Source organism: Gopherus evgoodei, chromosome 1 (assembly GCF_007399415.2).
Source record: "Gopherus evgoodei ecotype Sinaloan lineage chromosome 1, rGopEvg1_v1.p, whole genome shotgun sequence".
Taxonomy (NCBI): Eukaryota; Metazoa; Chordata; order Testudines; family Testudinidae; genus Gopherus; species Gopherus evgoodei.
In genome coordinates this window covers 269,979,712-269,994,535 of record NC_044322.1, presented here as the reverse complement: position 1 = coordinate 269,994,535, position 14,824 = coordinate 269,979,712, and the positions used below count along the sequence as shown (strand labels likewise).

General features: G+C 49.0%; 1 protein-coding gene across 2 annotated transcripts in view; it reads left to right on the top strand.

Annotated features, from left to right (window-relative positions):
* The window catches only part of TMEM184B (transmembrane protein 184B), a 44,375-nt gene extending 30,246 nt beyond the window's left edge, over positions 1–14,129 (top strand). Inside the window, exons 4-10 of one of the 2 annotated variants that reach the window (XM_030546250.1) lie at positions 2,375–2,465; positions 3,093–3,168; positions 6,778–6,869; positions 7,234–7,403; positions 8,282–8,476; positions 9,391–9,414; positions 10,665–14,129. In XM_030546250.1, the coding sequence (XP_030402110.1) occupies positions 2,375–2,465; positions 3,093–3,168; positions 6,778–6,869; positions 7,234–7,403; positions 8,282–8,476; positions 9,391–9,414; positions 10,665–10,906 (890 nt within the window). In that variant the 3' untranslated portion in view covers positions 10,907–14,129. The remainder of the gene's footprint in view (positions 1–2,374; positions 2,466–3,092; positions 3,169–6,777; positions 6,870–7,233; positions 7,404–8,281; positions 8,477–9,390; positions 9,415–10,664) is intronic. The other variant, XM_030546255.1, reaches the window with a different exon arrangement.
* Positions 14,130–14,824: the final 695 nt, after the last annotated feature.

Here is a 14,824-nt window from a genome sequence, read left to right as displayed (position 1 = left end):
TAGACCATGGCCATTTATGCACTGTACTGTTCTGTTGTGCTAAAAATGTCTGGAAATACTTACGTTGTGTCTAATCCTGTTGTTAGATTTTTGAGAGGTGTTTCTTCTTGGGATCTGTGTCCCTTTTGTGTAAGGGCATAGTTGGGTGATTACAAGGGCCCAGAGGAGGCGAAAGTCCATGAGCTGTGTCTGATCATGGATGCCTTTTATTCAAGTGGGATAACCTCTTTGATGTCTGGTATCCAGCTCCTTGCTGAGGACAGATTCTTGGCCTTATGCATTTGATTTTGTTTTGTTCTTATCTTGAAATTCCCTGGGTACGGGGTCTCTCCCCTGAGTTTATTATTTCCTCAAGGCATGTTGATATTACCGTAATACAATCAGGATCTGGGCCCTGTTGTGTTAGGTGCTGTACAAACAGAGCAGGACAGACCCTGCCCCAGGGAGCTCACAGTCTAATTTAAATCAGGGTACAAGAGTGGCTGTAACAGGGAAACGGCAGTGAGAACAGATTAACATAAGCTAGCTATGTGCATTGCTAAATGCTTGTCATTTATTAATGTATTTATTACATGATCTATGATAAATGAAAGTCCCTACCAGCCATTCATTGGGTGGTGCTTGAGGGGGCCATAGCCACCCCAACATTTGCCTTAGCCCCCCTGTAGCCACCCCGTATCAGTTGCTGCTCTCTAGCTGCCCAGCTCTGAAGGCAGAGCAGAGAGACTGGCGGCTGCTGGCTGGGCACCCAGCTCTAGCAGCAGAGGAGAATGAAGCCAGGGGAGGGGGGCAGGGGTGCCTGACAGCAGCCCCCAGCCTATGTCCCCACCTGCCAAGGGTGCCACCCAGGGCAGATGGATTGGCTGGAGCTCCCCACAACAGCCAAGACTCATAGACTTTAAGGTCAGAAGGGACCATTATGATCCTCTAGTCTGACCTCCTGCACATGACCTGCACTGGTCCAGGCTCCAGGGGCACTGCCCCCCACAGTTGCTGCTCCCCAAGTGCCAGAGGGCTCTGTCAGCCCCAGAGCTGGTTCCCCTACCTGGGAGGCTCTTGCCACCTGCAAACAGCCTGCACCGCAGACTGCCCAGCTCTGGCTTCTGGTCTGGCCGAAGGGAGGGAGCCGTGGGGGGTGGGAGGAGAAGGGGCGGAGCCACAGAGAGAGGTGGAATCTCATGGCAAGGAAGAGTCTGGCACTGCCCCCGCCATTCACTTGTCAATATACTATAGGTGTCAGCGGAGGCGAGTCTTGAAGAGGGGAGAGCATTCCTCATGTAAGGGGTGATCCAGAAGAAGGAGCAAATGCACTGCATGGGGGATGCATCCTGGTGGGTGATGTAAAGCCCTCACTCATCTCCCCAGTTAGTGAAAAATATTACAATTTTCTATGGAGCATAATAGGCAGGCTGCAGGTTGTAAGGATTGCCATAAACTGTGAAACAAAGTTTCAGTCACTGGATCACCCCTCCATTTCTTTGGCTCTCCCTGTGAGGAGCCGGGGGGGGGGGGGGAGTGCCCGCAGTCAGATCACATAGTAGAGACTGTTTGCTCATCAGTTGTCCTAAGCTAAGCAGGGTAGGGTCTCATTTGTAAGGCTAAGATTTTGTCATAGATATTTTAGTAAAAATCACAGATCGGTCACGTGTAATAAAAAAAAAATTCAGGGAGTCTGTGACTTGTCCCTGACTTGTACTAAAAAATATCCATGACAAAATGGGAAGCCGCTGGGCAGCTGTGGAGGCCGGCTGGGATCTCTGGGGGCCCCCACCACTTATGGGGGCTCTGAGCTCCAGAGTCCCCCTGCCACCCATGGTGGCAGGAAGCTGTGGGGATCCCCTCAGCCACTGGGGGCTGAAGTCATGAAGGGCTTTGGAAGTCACGGATTCCATGATTTCCGTGACTTCTGTAACAAAATCATAGCCTTGGTTTAGAGACCTCAAAGGTGAATGGAGGGTGTGGAAAGAAGTGAGATGGATGATTCATTAGGGATGCTTTTCCAGGTGAGTGAGTACTAGGCTAATGCCCCAGAATAGTGCTAGGGAGCGCTGTGAGTCTGGGAAGGGCATCTTACAGAGGAGATGTAAAACAGAGGCCTTGACCAAAGTGGTGGTGGCTAAAAGTCCCATGGCGCTTTTGGGAAGAGTAGGGGTATTAGCCTTGGTGCCCTGGCTGGGTTTCAATGCAGATTGACATGTAACTGCTGAAGCAGCAGCAGGAGGAGTGCACCCTGTAAAAACAGTCTGGGATTCTCAGAATGAGAGGCGCTGCGCAGATTGTCATTGCTGCTGGTTTTGCTTCTCCTCTGCACCCCAGCTGCTTGTCCCTGTTCAGTGGGTGTCATGATTTTGATCTGGTTAATCTGTCTTTGCAGCCTTTGTAATCTACAACTTCCTCAGCCTCTGCTATGAGTATCTTGGGGGGGAGAGCTCCATCATGTCTGAGATCAGAGGGAAATCTATCGAGTGAGTACTCCAAGTCTATTTACAGCACTCTCGCCCATCCTTCCCTGGAGGCTTCTGTATCACAGGATTTGTTTTAACCCCTGCCACTGGGAACTGTGTGATGCAATAAGTGTACCCTGGAACTGGATCGGATGATACCACCTAGCTCATTACACACAGGGCTCAAACGGATTTACAAGCATCCACTCACACTGGATGAGGCCATTCAGATCATCACGTGTGAACGGAACCTACCTGCGTAGAGCTTTCATGTTCACCTGGCTCCCCTGTAATTTCTTCTCCCCTCCCCCCAGTATGTGTTTCCTTTCCCTAGCCGATGCTGGTTGTGGCTGCCTGCCCTCCTTTCTAGTGCTATACCATGTTAGCCAACAACTTCCCTGCCAAAAATTGGTTTTGGGGGGTAGAGATAGGAGTGCAAGACTGCACTTCTGTTCGTGTCTCCATCTCTGAAGGAGACTAAGGCTGTCGCTATGGTGATGACTAATTAGGCTTGGTGAAAGCAAGAGTCTTATATTTTCATTGGGAGAAGATGAGCAGGCAAGGGCCTGCATCTCACTGCTTGCCATATCCTGAGCTCTACCCTCTGACTCCTCTTTCTCTGGCTGTCCTGCTGTGTTGCGTTTTCAGGTCCAGTTGCATGTATGGGACTTGCTGCCTGTGGGGGAAGACGTATTCCATTGGATTCCTGAGGTTCTGCAAACAGGTACGAGCTGAAGAAAGCTGGTTTGTGTGCAAGGAGCAGGAGAGGAGGCAGTAATGCCTGGCCCATGGAGTTTCTGAAATGAGGGCTCCTTTGGACCAATCTCTGTTTAGTGGATTTATGAGATTGAGCTGAGAAAGGCACATAGCTTGGTGGGCGAGAATAAATCTGTTATTATCATGTTGTAATAGCGCTGAAGCAGCTATACTATGTTGCTCTGCCCACCCAAAACCAAGAAAGGTGGTTAGCAAGGGAAATGACATGTGTTCTCTACAGGATCTACTCCAAGCCCCAGGAGTCCCTAAGAACTGATGTTTGTTTCCTCTTCCCCTCCTAGGATAGTCAGGTCCCAGATCCCCTATGAGAACTTGGTGCCTTCTTGGGTCCCAGACACCCCCAGTAGTTGTGTAAGTGTGTAGCTTTGCCAGTGTGGTTAGGAGTGGGAGTATGGAGTCTGATCATCATGACACACCACTTTGCAGGAGGAACTTCTCCAGCTATTGCTCACTCCAGGGGGTGTGCATGATGAAGAGGGTATGTCAGGAAGAGAGAGAAATCTAAATGACGACAAATCCGTCATGTGTTCAGTCATGGGGTCCAGGAAGCTGTCACTGCTGGCTGCCACAAGGTAGCAGTAAAGGTAGAGATTTGCTAAGCTGCTGAGAGTGACATGCAGGATCTCTCTGTAGATCGTGACCGAAACAGGTTTGGTTAGCTTGGGGCGTTGCTTTCATTCTCTGAAAAAGAGCCGAATTCCATTTTTAATTATAGTCTTTGGGTCTTGCTATGAATTTAGGCCCATTTGCTGCCCTTACTCCGCACCAGAGCTCCAGCTGAGCTCAATGAAAAGTTTGCATTAAGATCAAGAGTGAAAACAGCCTGATTATCGCATTCAGCATTACTCCCTGGGAAGCCTCGTGACCTTTAGGACTGTGACTATTTCATCCTTCCTTATCCTCATTTGTTTCTCTCCCTTTCCTCCTTAATGTATTTCTATTCTTCCCTCTGTTTTTTTCCTTCCCTAAGGAACTCCTAATTCCTTCCTCACCTGGGCTTCACTCCTACCCCATTCTCCAGTCCCCCCCATTACAGTTATGAGCAATGAAATAGCTAATGTTGACATTTAAAGTATCGTCAGTTGGCTTTCAAGTAACACCCCAGTGAGATTAATAGGGCATAGGGTAGATCACCCCTCTCAGCGCTATTGTTTCAGACCATCTGCAGACTTATGCCTACATCACTACATGGGTAACACTCGGTTCATATGTGGAAGGTTTTCATCTCAACCAGGAGGACTAGCAACTTTTTGTTTTGTTTAATGAAAGCTGAAATTCTGTGAACTCTCAGTATGTTGTGCAGGTTCTACAAATCAATCAAGCGGGCTGAGGCTATTCTGTCTTAGATGGATATTTTTTTCTAGGCTCCCTTGCTTCCCTACATCGTGGTAGCAGTTCTTCCAGATGTGACTGCACTTTGCAAACTGCTGGCACCGCTTTCTAGCCTGCCAGAGGGATGTGAGGCACTTCCCTCTCACTCCATGGAAGTTGGGCTGACAGCAGTTCAATGGGCAATCAGTGACACCAAGCCCAGCCTCTGGGACCTTCTTGGGATTCCAGCACTGGGGAACACGAAAGCTTCCAGGGCCACCTGACTGCCCAGTTTATCTCCATGATGACCCACTGAGGGAAACCCAAAAGGAACACCTTGGCCATTCTTGGCCCCACTCTGAGCCTGTTTGGTAGTGGTGTCACTCTGTCGGGTCATGTCAGCCTTGTTAGTGCTGAAGACCTGTTAAGCACGCAACTGTTCTTCCCCTCCCCTCTCTTGAACTGGGCTGTTCTCAGACAGGCATCTGCTGTATCCATCTGTATTGGCCATAAAAGACCCGTGGCACAGATGCGACTGACTCGGGTTCATGGGGCTTGGGCTGTGAGGCTAAAAACTGCAGTGTAGTCATTTGGGCTGGAGCCCAGGCTCTGAGACCCACCCCCCTTGTGTAGTTTCAGAGCCTGGGCTCCAGCCTGAGCCCAAATGTCTACACTGCAGTTTTTAGCGCCGCAGCCTGAGTCCTGTTAGTCTAAGTCAATTGACTTGGCCTCTGAGACTTGGTGCTGTGGATTTACTGTTGCATTGTAGATCTCCTCAGAGGCCACAGCGGTGGGTGTGGTTTAAAAGCCTGGGCAGGCACTTATCTCCACAGCAGGGTATTACGCAGAGGTTCTTTCCCGACTTGTGCCCAGTGACCTTCATGATGTCTGGGTCATGAGCCCTCAGTGCATTTCCCATATGTCTTATGCTTTCTTCCCCAGGAAGTGCCTAAAACAAAAGTGTGTGGTTTGGATTGCAGGGAAATAGTTAGACAATCCCTGGACTGGAGGGGGACGAAGCTCAGAGTTGTTGTTTACCAATTAGCTTGACCTTATTCAATTCTCATCTTGGTGACTCACCCACTGACTTGTGTTGGGTTTTTTATCTCCTTGAAATCTTATGACCACAAGCAAATTGTGTCTTACCAACAGCATCCTTCCCTTTGGTTTTACCTTTGTTCTACCCCCCTCAGCACCTTGCAAAACTCTTATTTCATCTGCTTTAGGGAGACTCCAGTGACAATTTTAAGGTCTTCCCCACCCTCTGACCTTTATGAAGTTCAACTTCTCTCTCCTGGAAGTTAAATGTTTCTTACTGCTGAGGTTTGGGGTGGGAGGGAATTGTGAGGGGGTGGAGGTTCAGAGGCCATGCTCAGTGCTGGGACACTTGATGGAGCAGACAGAACTGTTCTCAAGTCCTAGAGAGCCTCCAGGGCAATTCTCCCTTCCAGACTGACTCTAAGTTCATGCAAGTGAAAGCAGAACAGCTCTAAGCTAGCTAGGCATTTAGACAGCACTCGTCACTGTGGTATCTAAAACCAGCTTACACGGTTTCATTTGCCGAGATATCCCTTTCTAAGAAGAGTCTGGAGTTGTTTCCTCTTTTCTCCCATGTAAGGTGACCACCTGCATTGCAAGCAGACTGAGAATATGGTGATGAAAAATATGGACCAGAGTCCTTTCTTCCCCTCCTCGCCCATATCCTAGGACTCCATTTCATAACGTTTTGTTCAGTTTACAGAATTATGTGTGTACCATGGCCCAGGGTAGGATCATGTGTGGTTATTGCCTAGAAACGTGCATTTTATCTGATCAAACGTTTCTCAGTAGCTCCTCACTGGACTTGGACACAGAACATTAGGCCCCAGTTAAAGACCTTCACTTGAAATACAGGATGGGTGGTCTCCCTACCTCTACTGCAACCCAGCCTCTGAACCGACTCTGTCAGTGAGCAGTCTCTTGCCACCTCCAGCTCAGGAGTGGGCTTTGCCTCTCGTGATGGAGGAGGGGCAGCCACATGGACACACACGATCTGAATCTTTCTCATCCTCTACTCCCAGAGAACTGCAGTTAAAGAACAGTGGGACCAGTGTAATTGTTAGGACTGGAACCACACTATGCTGTTGAACTGCTCTGATGGTGACTGGTGCATGGTATTGGTTGCCTCGGGATCAAAGCCTGTGTGTATGTATATGGCACTTGTTCTCTCCTTCTCCATCTCATTCCTTTTCCCTCTTTCCCTTAGGCCACCCTGCAGTTCTGTGTGGTGAAGCCCCTTATGGCAATCAGCACAGTCATCCTCCAGGCCTTTGGCAAGTACCGGGACGGTGATTTCGAGTAAGCAAACTGTTTAGCATCATGGGATTTCTCCAGCAGGCAGGCCTCTCACAGGCCTGATGTTCCATGCATTTGTGAAGGAAAGGGTCTGGCTGCCTGGGATCTGAGTCACTGCACAGGGTCCTGATGAGGAGAGGGGGTATATGGAGAAAGGGGGCTCTTGGGCTGTCCATGAGAAGAGAGAGGGAGTTGTGGCGGGGAAAGGAGGCATGTGAGAGTGGAGCCAATGGGTTTCATGTTACCTCGGGGAAGGGGTTGAGTGGGGGTGTCAGAGGGGAAAGGAACACTGTACCCTTGTCTCGAAGAGGTGAGGGATGGAGGATATGTGTGAGCTGCAGAGGGTTTGTGTTTCCTCTCATTTCAGTGTCACCCGCGGCTACCTCTATGTGACGATCATCTACAATATTTCAGTCAGCCTGGCGCTCTACGCCCTCTTCCTCTTCTACTTTGCCACACGCGAGCTGCTCAGCCCCTACAGCCCTGTTCTCAAGTTCTTCATGGTCAAGTCCGTCATCTTCCTGTCCTTCTGGCAAGGTGCGGCACCTCCTCTCCCTAACCTGCAGATCTCCTTGGAGAGGCTCCAGGGAAGTAAAAGCTGATGGAACAAGTGTTGCGTAGCCACCAAGTCTCTCTCTTGTGATCCTTTAGTACGTGGTTGTTCGTCCCAGGAGAAGCTCTCACCCCCTTTGTCATCTTTGTTCCTCCCCCACTGTCTTTGACACACACCTGCCTCACAAACCAGCTGCTTGTTTCACAAACCAGCTGCTTGTTTCATGGTGGCCTTGGGCAGCTCCACCAGTGGCAAGATGCAGCTGGCATGAGTTTATTTGCATACTGCAATTGTATTGTTTAAAGTGACAAACCTGAAATCATGGGTCTCTTTTAAAGATTATCAGCAAATCTTCAGTCACAGGCGCATATACCCTTTTTACTAAATGACACATCAACTGAAACACGTGTCAGGTAGCTGCAGAACTCCCAATGGATCAGGGCAAGATACATAGAAATAAGGAGCTACTCCATCAGAACAAACTAATTGTCTGCGTAGTCCACTATATTGCTATGGCATTAGCAACGTTGTCACGTGCTACAGAGAGAGTAGAAAACTCACTTCATGTACTTGCACAATACGTGTGCGATTCATTTATACATTGTGATTAGGAAAATGTTCCTATTTAAGTGCTATCTGTGCTCAAATTTGTTGCTATTTAATTTCACACGGTGCTGCTTTTCCCTTGTACTACAAAACAGGATGAATGGGAGCATCCAGCTAACTTCCTGTAGCAGTCATTTTGTTAAACGAGTTTGCCTGGACATGTGCACAGACAATTGGCCATGCTCATTCTGTGGGAGTTATGAGGCCAGCCTTTTTTCCCCCCTCACTTGTGTTTTGAATCTGTTGCCCTGCTCAGGGATGCTGTTGGCTATTCTTGAGAAGTGTGGTGCCATTCCCAAGATCCATTCGGCCAACGTGTCTGTGGGCGAAGGTACTGTGGCCGCCGGCTACCAGGACTTCATCATCTGCGTGGAGATGTTCTTTGCAGCCCTCGCCCTGCGCCATGCCTTCACCTATAAGGTCTATGCAGACAAGCATCTTGATGCACAAGGTAAAGGAGCCAGCTTCCATGGGAGGACATGCGTACGCTTTGGTGTAGCTGGTTTATTGGGTCCTAGGCTCCCAAGCTGGATACTCAGGAAAGCGTGTTCTCTCTCCAGTTACGTTTGTACAGAGCAGAACACAGTTTGATTTTCAATGTTTCCTTTTCAATTCCCAGTACTCCACCCAGAACAGCTCGCTACAGACTTCAGGCCTGTAAGAATTAGTCTCCTGTCAGAGGATGGCATAATGGCCTCTTTCCTGTGCTCCTCTATGGGGGAACACCACATGTTCAGATTGGGCATCAGACACAAGGGAGTCGGGGAAGAGGTCTGAGGAAGCTCCTGTTTTCCTCAAACTGAGGGAGATGGAAGTGTGTGCCCTTGGCATGAGGGAGGGGGATCTTCCTGCAGAGGCATTCTGAGGACAGGGGGGTCAGAGACTCTGCTCTTGGGAAAAGGAAAAGCATCAGAAGAGGGACTTGGAAGCTGGCCAGTGAAGAGAGGATGTTCTTGTGCCCATCCCTGTATCAGTTTGTCATGGTGTTTTTCCCTCCTTCCCTAAATAAAGGAGTGTGGCTTCCTTCCCTTTAGAGCTGGGATCCGCATCATGCACAGATGGCATGCGAAGGTCATGGCATGACCACTCCATCCCAGAAAGCTTAGAGGCTCTGGAAGGACAGGTCACTCCAACAATAGGGGGCTTTAGGGTGGAAATGAGAGGGGTCCTGCCCACTCTCAGTCATAGAGTCTGCATGTGTTAAATGGATGGTTAAATTGCTACCCAGCACTGCGAGGATGTTTTGGTGGCGGGTCTGAGAATAACTTGCTTGTTCAGCCTGTTATTTCCCATCTTTCTCTCTCTCTCTCTCTCTCTCCTTTCTCTCTTTGTCTCTCTTGCTTTGGCTACTGGTTTCTGACGCAGCCGTTCCATCGTATGGGCCATACGGTAGGTGCTGTGTTCTCTGTGTATTCTTCAGTCGCTCTTAAACTGGTTTCCCACCCCTCTCCACCAATATCCTAACCCTTCCCTATGAAGCACTAGCTGGCAGATTCCTGCTGCCATCCCATGGGTGGAACTTGCCTTCCTCAATGCAGCTTCTTGAGAGTTCCTGTATCGCAGGTCGCCTAACAGGGCAGTGGCATAACTTCATAGCCTGGAGTGCCTTTGATGGGGCTAGCAGGTTGAGAGTCTTATCAGTTGCGTTGAAACACTTAATTGTTTTAGGTCTAGCTAAAACCATGGGCTGTGTGAACAATGCCACGCGCTCTGTACGCAGGTCTAAGGGTGGGAGTGGGGCCCTGTATATTGAAGCAATCAGCCTCACCTGTGAGACAGTCCCCCTTTTATCCCCAAAAATAAGCAGCATGCTTTGATGGTTTGGGGAGTTCATCCTTTGGGGCAGGGAGCAAATTCAGAAGCTCATGTGGGTACTGATACCCCTGGCAGTTCAGAGAGGAATGGGATTCGTAGCATTCCAAGATAGGAGGCAGTCACCTTAACTTTGTACCTCTCTGTCTGGCACCCTGTAATTTCCCCACATCCCTCAGGCCTGACTAACTCCCATATGGAGTTGGCCCAGCTACAGCTTCCCTCATTGCTGCTCTGTGAGACGCACACATCCCTAGCCCCATGCAAAGGGCCCTTTTCTGTTGCTTTCTCCCTCCCTCCCTTCCTAGCTTCCCATCTCCCTTCTCTTTGTAAACGTTTTCTGCCGCCCATCACAGTGGTGAACCCCTCAGTCCTGTCTGCAGCCGCTGTCCTTCCTAATGAATGCAAGCCCCGTATTTTCCCTAAATACCTAGAACCTTCCTCTTGCTCTTTTGTGCCTTCTCCAAATCCCTTACAGAAATGCTTCTCAATCTGTGCCTTGCGATCACGCCCCTCTACTAACCAGGGTGAGGATGCAGGGTGGGATTGTCAGCAATTTATTTGTGGCCCATTCCTACTGCATGTCTCCAGTCTGCTGTTTTGAAGTGCAATTGCTCGGCCAGTTGTGACCAATCCTCTTCCAACTGCTGGGAGTGTGCCCCTGAAAGCTTGTACCATTTTTACGGCACTTCTTTTGAAGACACTTGAAGGCAGCCTGTGCAAAAGGTGCTAGGGTGTCCAGGGCTGTGGGTCACTGTGTGAACATTCCCTTCTCTGATTTTTAAGGCTTTGTCTTTCTCAGTGCGCTCTCCCATCTTGCCTGGCAGGTCGCTGCGCCCCCATGAAGAGCATCTCTAGCAGCCTCAAGGAGACCATGAACCCTCATGACATTGTCCAAGACGCTATCCACAACTTCTCCCCCGCCTACCAGCAGTACACCCAACAGTCAACGCTGGAGCATGGCCCACCCTGGCGCAATGGCAGCCACATCATTTCACGCTCCCACAGCTGCTCGGGTGCCCGGGACAATGAGAAGACCCTTCTGCTGAGCTCCGACGACGAGTTCTAATAGAGGCCCCCTCCCCAGAGTTCCTGCCTGAGGGCACTGGCTGGAACAACCCCAGCACAGCCTGGAACCTTCCTTTTATTTATTGAATCAGAAGTCATGTCACTTCCTGACTGGTGCTCCGTGCAGAATTGGGCACTTCCAAGTAGCTTTTGTGGGTGTGAGTGTCATGACTCGGGCGGGGGGGAGGGCGGAGTTGGCTGGGATTTCATTTTCTCAAACCATTTTCTAAAGCAAAGATCAACTGGACCAGGTTTTTTCCCCTTCACAAATAACCGTTTAAAAAGCATCAAACACACGTGGTGAAGGGGAAGCGGAGCCCTGGGAAAGTGTGGACGCTGTTTTCGTTTTCTTTTTTGTGGAGTGGGGGGAGGGGTGTGAGGTCATATCCTCCCACCACCAGGCAAGTTTTGTGGAACATGATTGGCTGGAATAAGAAGTGGCCAAAAAAGCTTGTGTTCTAGCTGAACAACTAAATTACTTTGTGCTCCATTTTTCTGTAGTGGTTGATGAGGACACAGTCTGCCCCCTTTGTTCCCCTCTCTACCAGCTCCTCAATATTAATTTCTCTGTACCCTTTGGGCAGTGCGATAGAGACACACTTGTACGAATTCCTGATGACCATATGAGACCATCAGTCCTATCTGCTTCTCTGTTTTCTGTGGCCACAGTTGGAGGCCTCAGAAGGGAACCCCTCCTATCCCCTAGTGCACCTGATTATGCAATATTGTACTTTTAGAGGTGTGGGTGGAGAGAGAGAGATTTCCTCCTGACCTCCACTGGTGATCGAGTAAAGTCCTGCAGAGTGGGCTGATTTGAACCATTTTTTCTCTTTGTGGGTAAGGGGTTTTACAATCGCTTGGATGGTCAGCTTCCCATCTCTCTCCTGCATTATAGAAGCAGGATTCCTCCTTGGAGTGTCTGGCTGTCCCTACTAGTGAAGTTAAATACTTGTGGTTAGAAGTTAATATATATTAATTTGCAGAATTCTGGCCCTTCATTTCCTCCTCTTGGATTTCTGTGCAGTGGGGACATTTTAACTCTGAACAGTCTCTCTCTTAGAAACAGCTCTGGAAGGAATAGATGGGGTATCTTCCAGTTACATTTCAGAACATGCACCTTCCCCACTCTTCTTACAGATAGCCTTCTGCCAATCTTGTCCATTGATCTGCCTTGTGAATTGAAGGCATGTTGCTGCTAGGATGGGATGTTAAATACTCCCTCCTCATCTTCCTCTTTATTGTTCAGGGCTTGACTGGGCTGGTTGGAGTTGTTTACACATTGCAGCCAGTCTGTCATGCATCTGGGTTGTCCCATGATCCCCCCCAGGGTGGAGCTGCCACTGCACATGCTATAATCCCTGTCGTAACTGATGCAGTAAAGTCTTGAGCCAAAGGACACTGAAGTCAATGAGATTCTTTCCATTAACTTCAGTGGGCTGTGCATCTGGCCTTAGAGGCCCAGCAGAGTGAGGATAAAAAAGCTCCCAGAAGAGCCAAAAATCTTGCCAGGAACCAAGAAATGCATCTTACTGGACTTCCCTGCTGCTGTGGTTACATGTGCCACCAAAAGGGAACGGAAACCAGGAGGCTGACATTAAGCTGCTGCTTTCCTCCCAGTTGGGCGTCTGTTCATTCCTTCCCCCATCACTAGGACCAGTTCTAAGCTGCTATTATGGCTTAAGGCCCCTTGGCTAGTTGGGGTCAGCAAGCACCCACTCTGTCATAGTGTGTCTAGCCCCTCAGCAGGAGAGGACTGATGGGAGGAGCTAGGGCTTGACTTCTTTTGCATGTGGCTTCCCTTTCTCGTCTGTGCCTTAATTTTCACAAGCAAAGATCCCAGCAGCACCCTCAGAAATTACCTATTCAGAGGCCTGTCTGGTGGGGGAGGATGGATGGGGGCTGGAGGTGAGCCCGTTTCTCCTTGGGATGTCAGTGCGGGGTGTTTTGCACTTCACTTTTTGCTATTGAGAATATACTAGAGAAGAGGTGGGTCCGTTCAGTGCAACACCACCTGCTCCCCTACCTCAAAGCTGCCAAAGGGCCTGGGGACAATGGGGGGTGGGAGATGGGAGCAGGACGTCTAAAAGCAAATGGGCTTCTGTAAATACTGGGTTCCCCTCACCCTCTAGTCCCATGCAATATAGCGTGCTGCTTTTTTTTTTTTTTTTAAATCGGTCGTTGCTAAACTGAAACAAAACACCCACTAATTATCAGGCCTTTCTCCACCTGCAATCCTACTGTGACGCAGGGCTGAAGTTCACATGGGCCTTCCTTCCACCAACCTTCATTTCACAACCACCCCTCTTCTCTCTCATTACTTATTTTATATTAACTCTTTTTTTCTGGGTGCACATGTCCCCATCTCTGTTTCTGCGGGGCTGTCCAGTCCCAGTATTTCCAGCTGCCATGTGTCCCCAACCCCCCATCCCATTTTAATTTATTTGTGGGGAGTCTCTTGATGTCCCTCCCTTGGGTCAAGGGAGATGGCTGAAGTTTGGAGTGGCCTGGGGCAGTGCCCTTGACCCTGAGATGTTCCAGCTTTGAGGATGGGTTGTGTTTTATTTTAAAGCGGATGCTTCATATGCTGTGTGTAGGATCTGGATATTCTTGAAGTTTTCTGTGCTTAGTGGTTTAAAGTATAACCCTTTTGGCCTTAGCTGCCTTTGGAAAAACAAAGAAATATGATAGACACTAGAGCTGCGTCACAGCCAGCTGCCATATACCTGTTTTTAGCACCATACAAAAACCTCTCTGCAAAGCTTGCTGCTCTCCTTCAGGACGGACAAGTGCCGGAAGGTGACGATGACTGGCTGGCTAATAAGAAACAAACAATAAAACTCAGTGCTGGAGGTTTAGGCTAATTGGCCCAGTGATCACATGTACCTAGCTAATGGTAGCCCAGAACCCTAGCACCCAGGCTAGTCCCACCAGTAGGCCGTCAATGCTATCCTCTCCCTCTCCTGCTCTCTCTCTCCCCTTCCCTTTTTTACCATGTAACATACCCATGGAATTTGTTTATTATTTTCCATATAGAGTAGTTCTTTGTATATAAATGACTGGAAAAAAGTGTATGATAAATAAGACAGAGTCACCTAGTTTTGTACTTATCGTGTATAACTGATGTGAGCTCAGCAACAAGCAGCTCTCTATTTTGGTCTTTGTGATGTTATAATACTCTGCAGAAACAAGCAAATACAATGACAAATAAAAATATATAGATTGTACTTAAACCGCCTCTGCCTCATGGTATATGGGGTCCCCCCCATCCCCTGGCCTGATTTTGTGACCTCTCTTAGATCGAGCCCCTCAGGCCATGTCTACGCTACTGATTTTGTTGATATAACTTGTCGCTCTGGGGTTGTGAAAAAAACACACACTGAGCGACATAAGTTACACTGATAGACGCACCGGTGTGGACAGCGCTATGGCGACAGGAGAGCTGCTCCCACTGACATAGCTACCGCCACTCGTGGAGGTAGTTTTATTATGTTGACAGGAGAGCGCTCTCCCGCCGGCATAGAGTGGCTACACAAGCGATCTTACAGCAGTGCAGCTGCATCGGTACAGCTGTAAGCTCTCTGATGTAGACATGGCCTCAGTCAGTAGTTCGTATTCTGTCAGTCTTCTTTGCAAGACAAAAGCTCTTCACTACTGTCTGTATCATCCATCTCCGCTTCCTCCTGGCAGCACTCAGATGTGATGGCGATGTGTATGTGTCTAAACACAAGCACTGAAGAGTAGTGGTACCTCAGCAAGCTAAGCGCAGGGCTGGATGGCAGAAGACCTGCTTTCTATTCCTGGTTCTGCCACTGAGACTGATGGTTCCTTGGGCAAATTGTTTGGAACAGAAATGGACCCTAATTTTGGGTTCCCAATGTGAGACAGATGGAATCTGATTTTCAGAGATCCTGAGCACCCA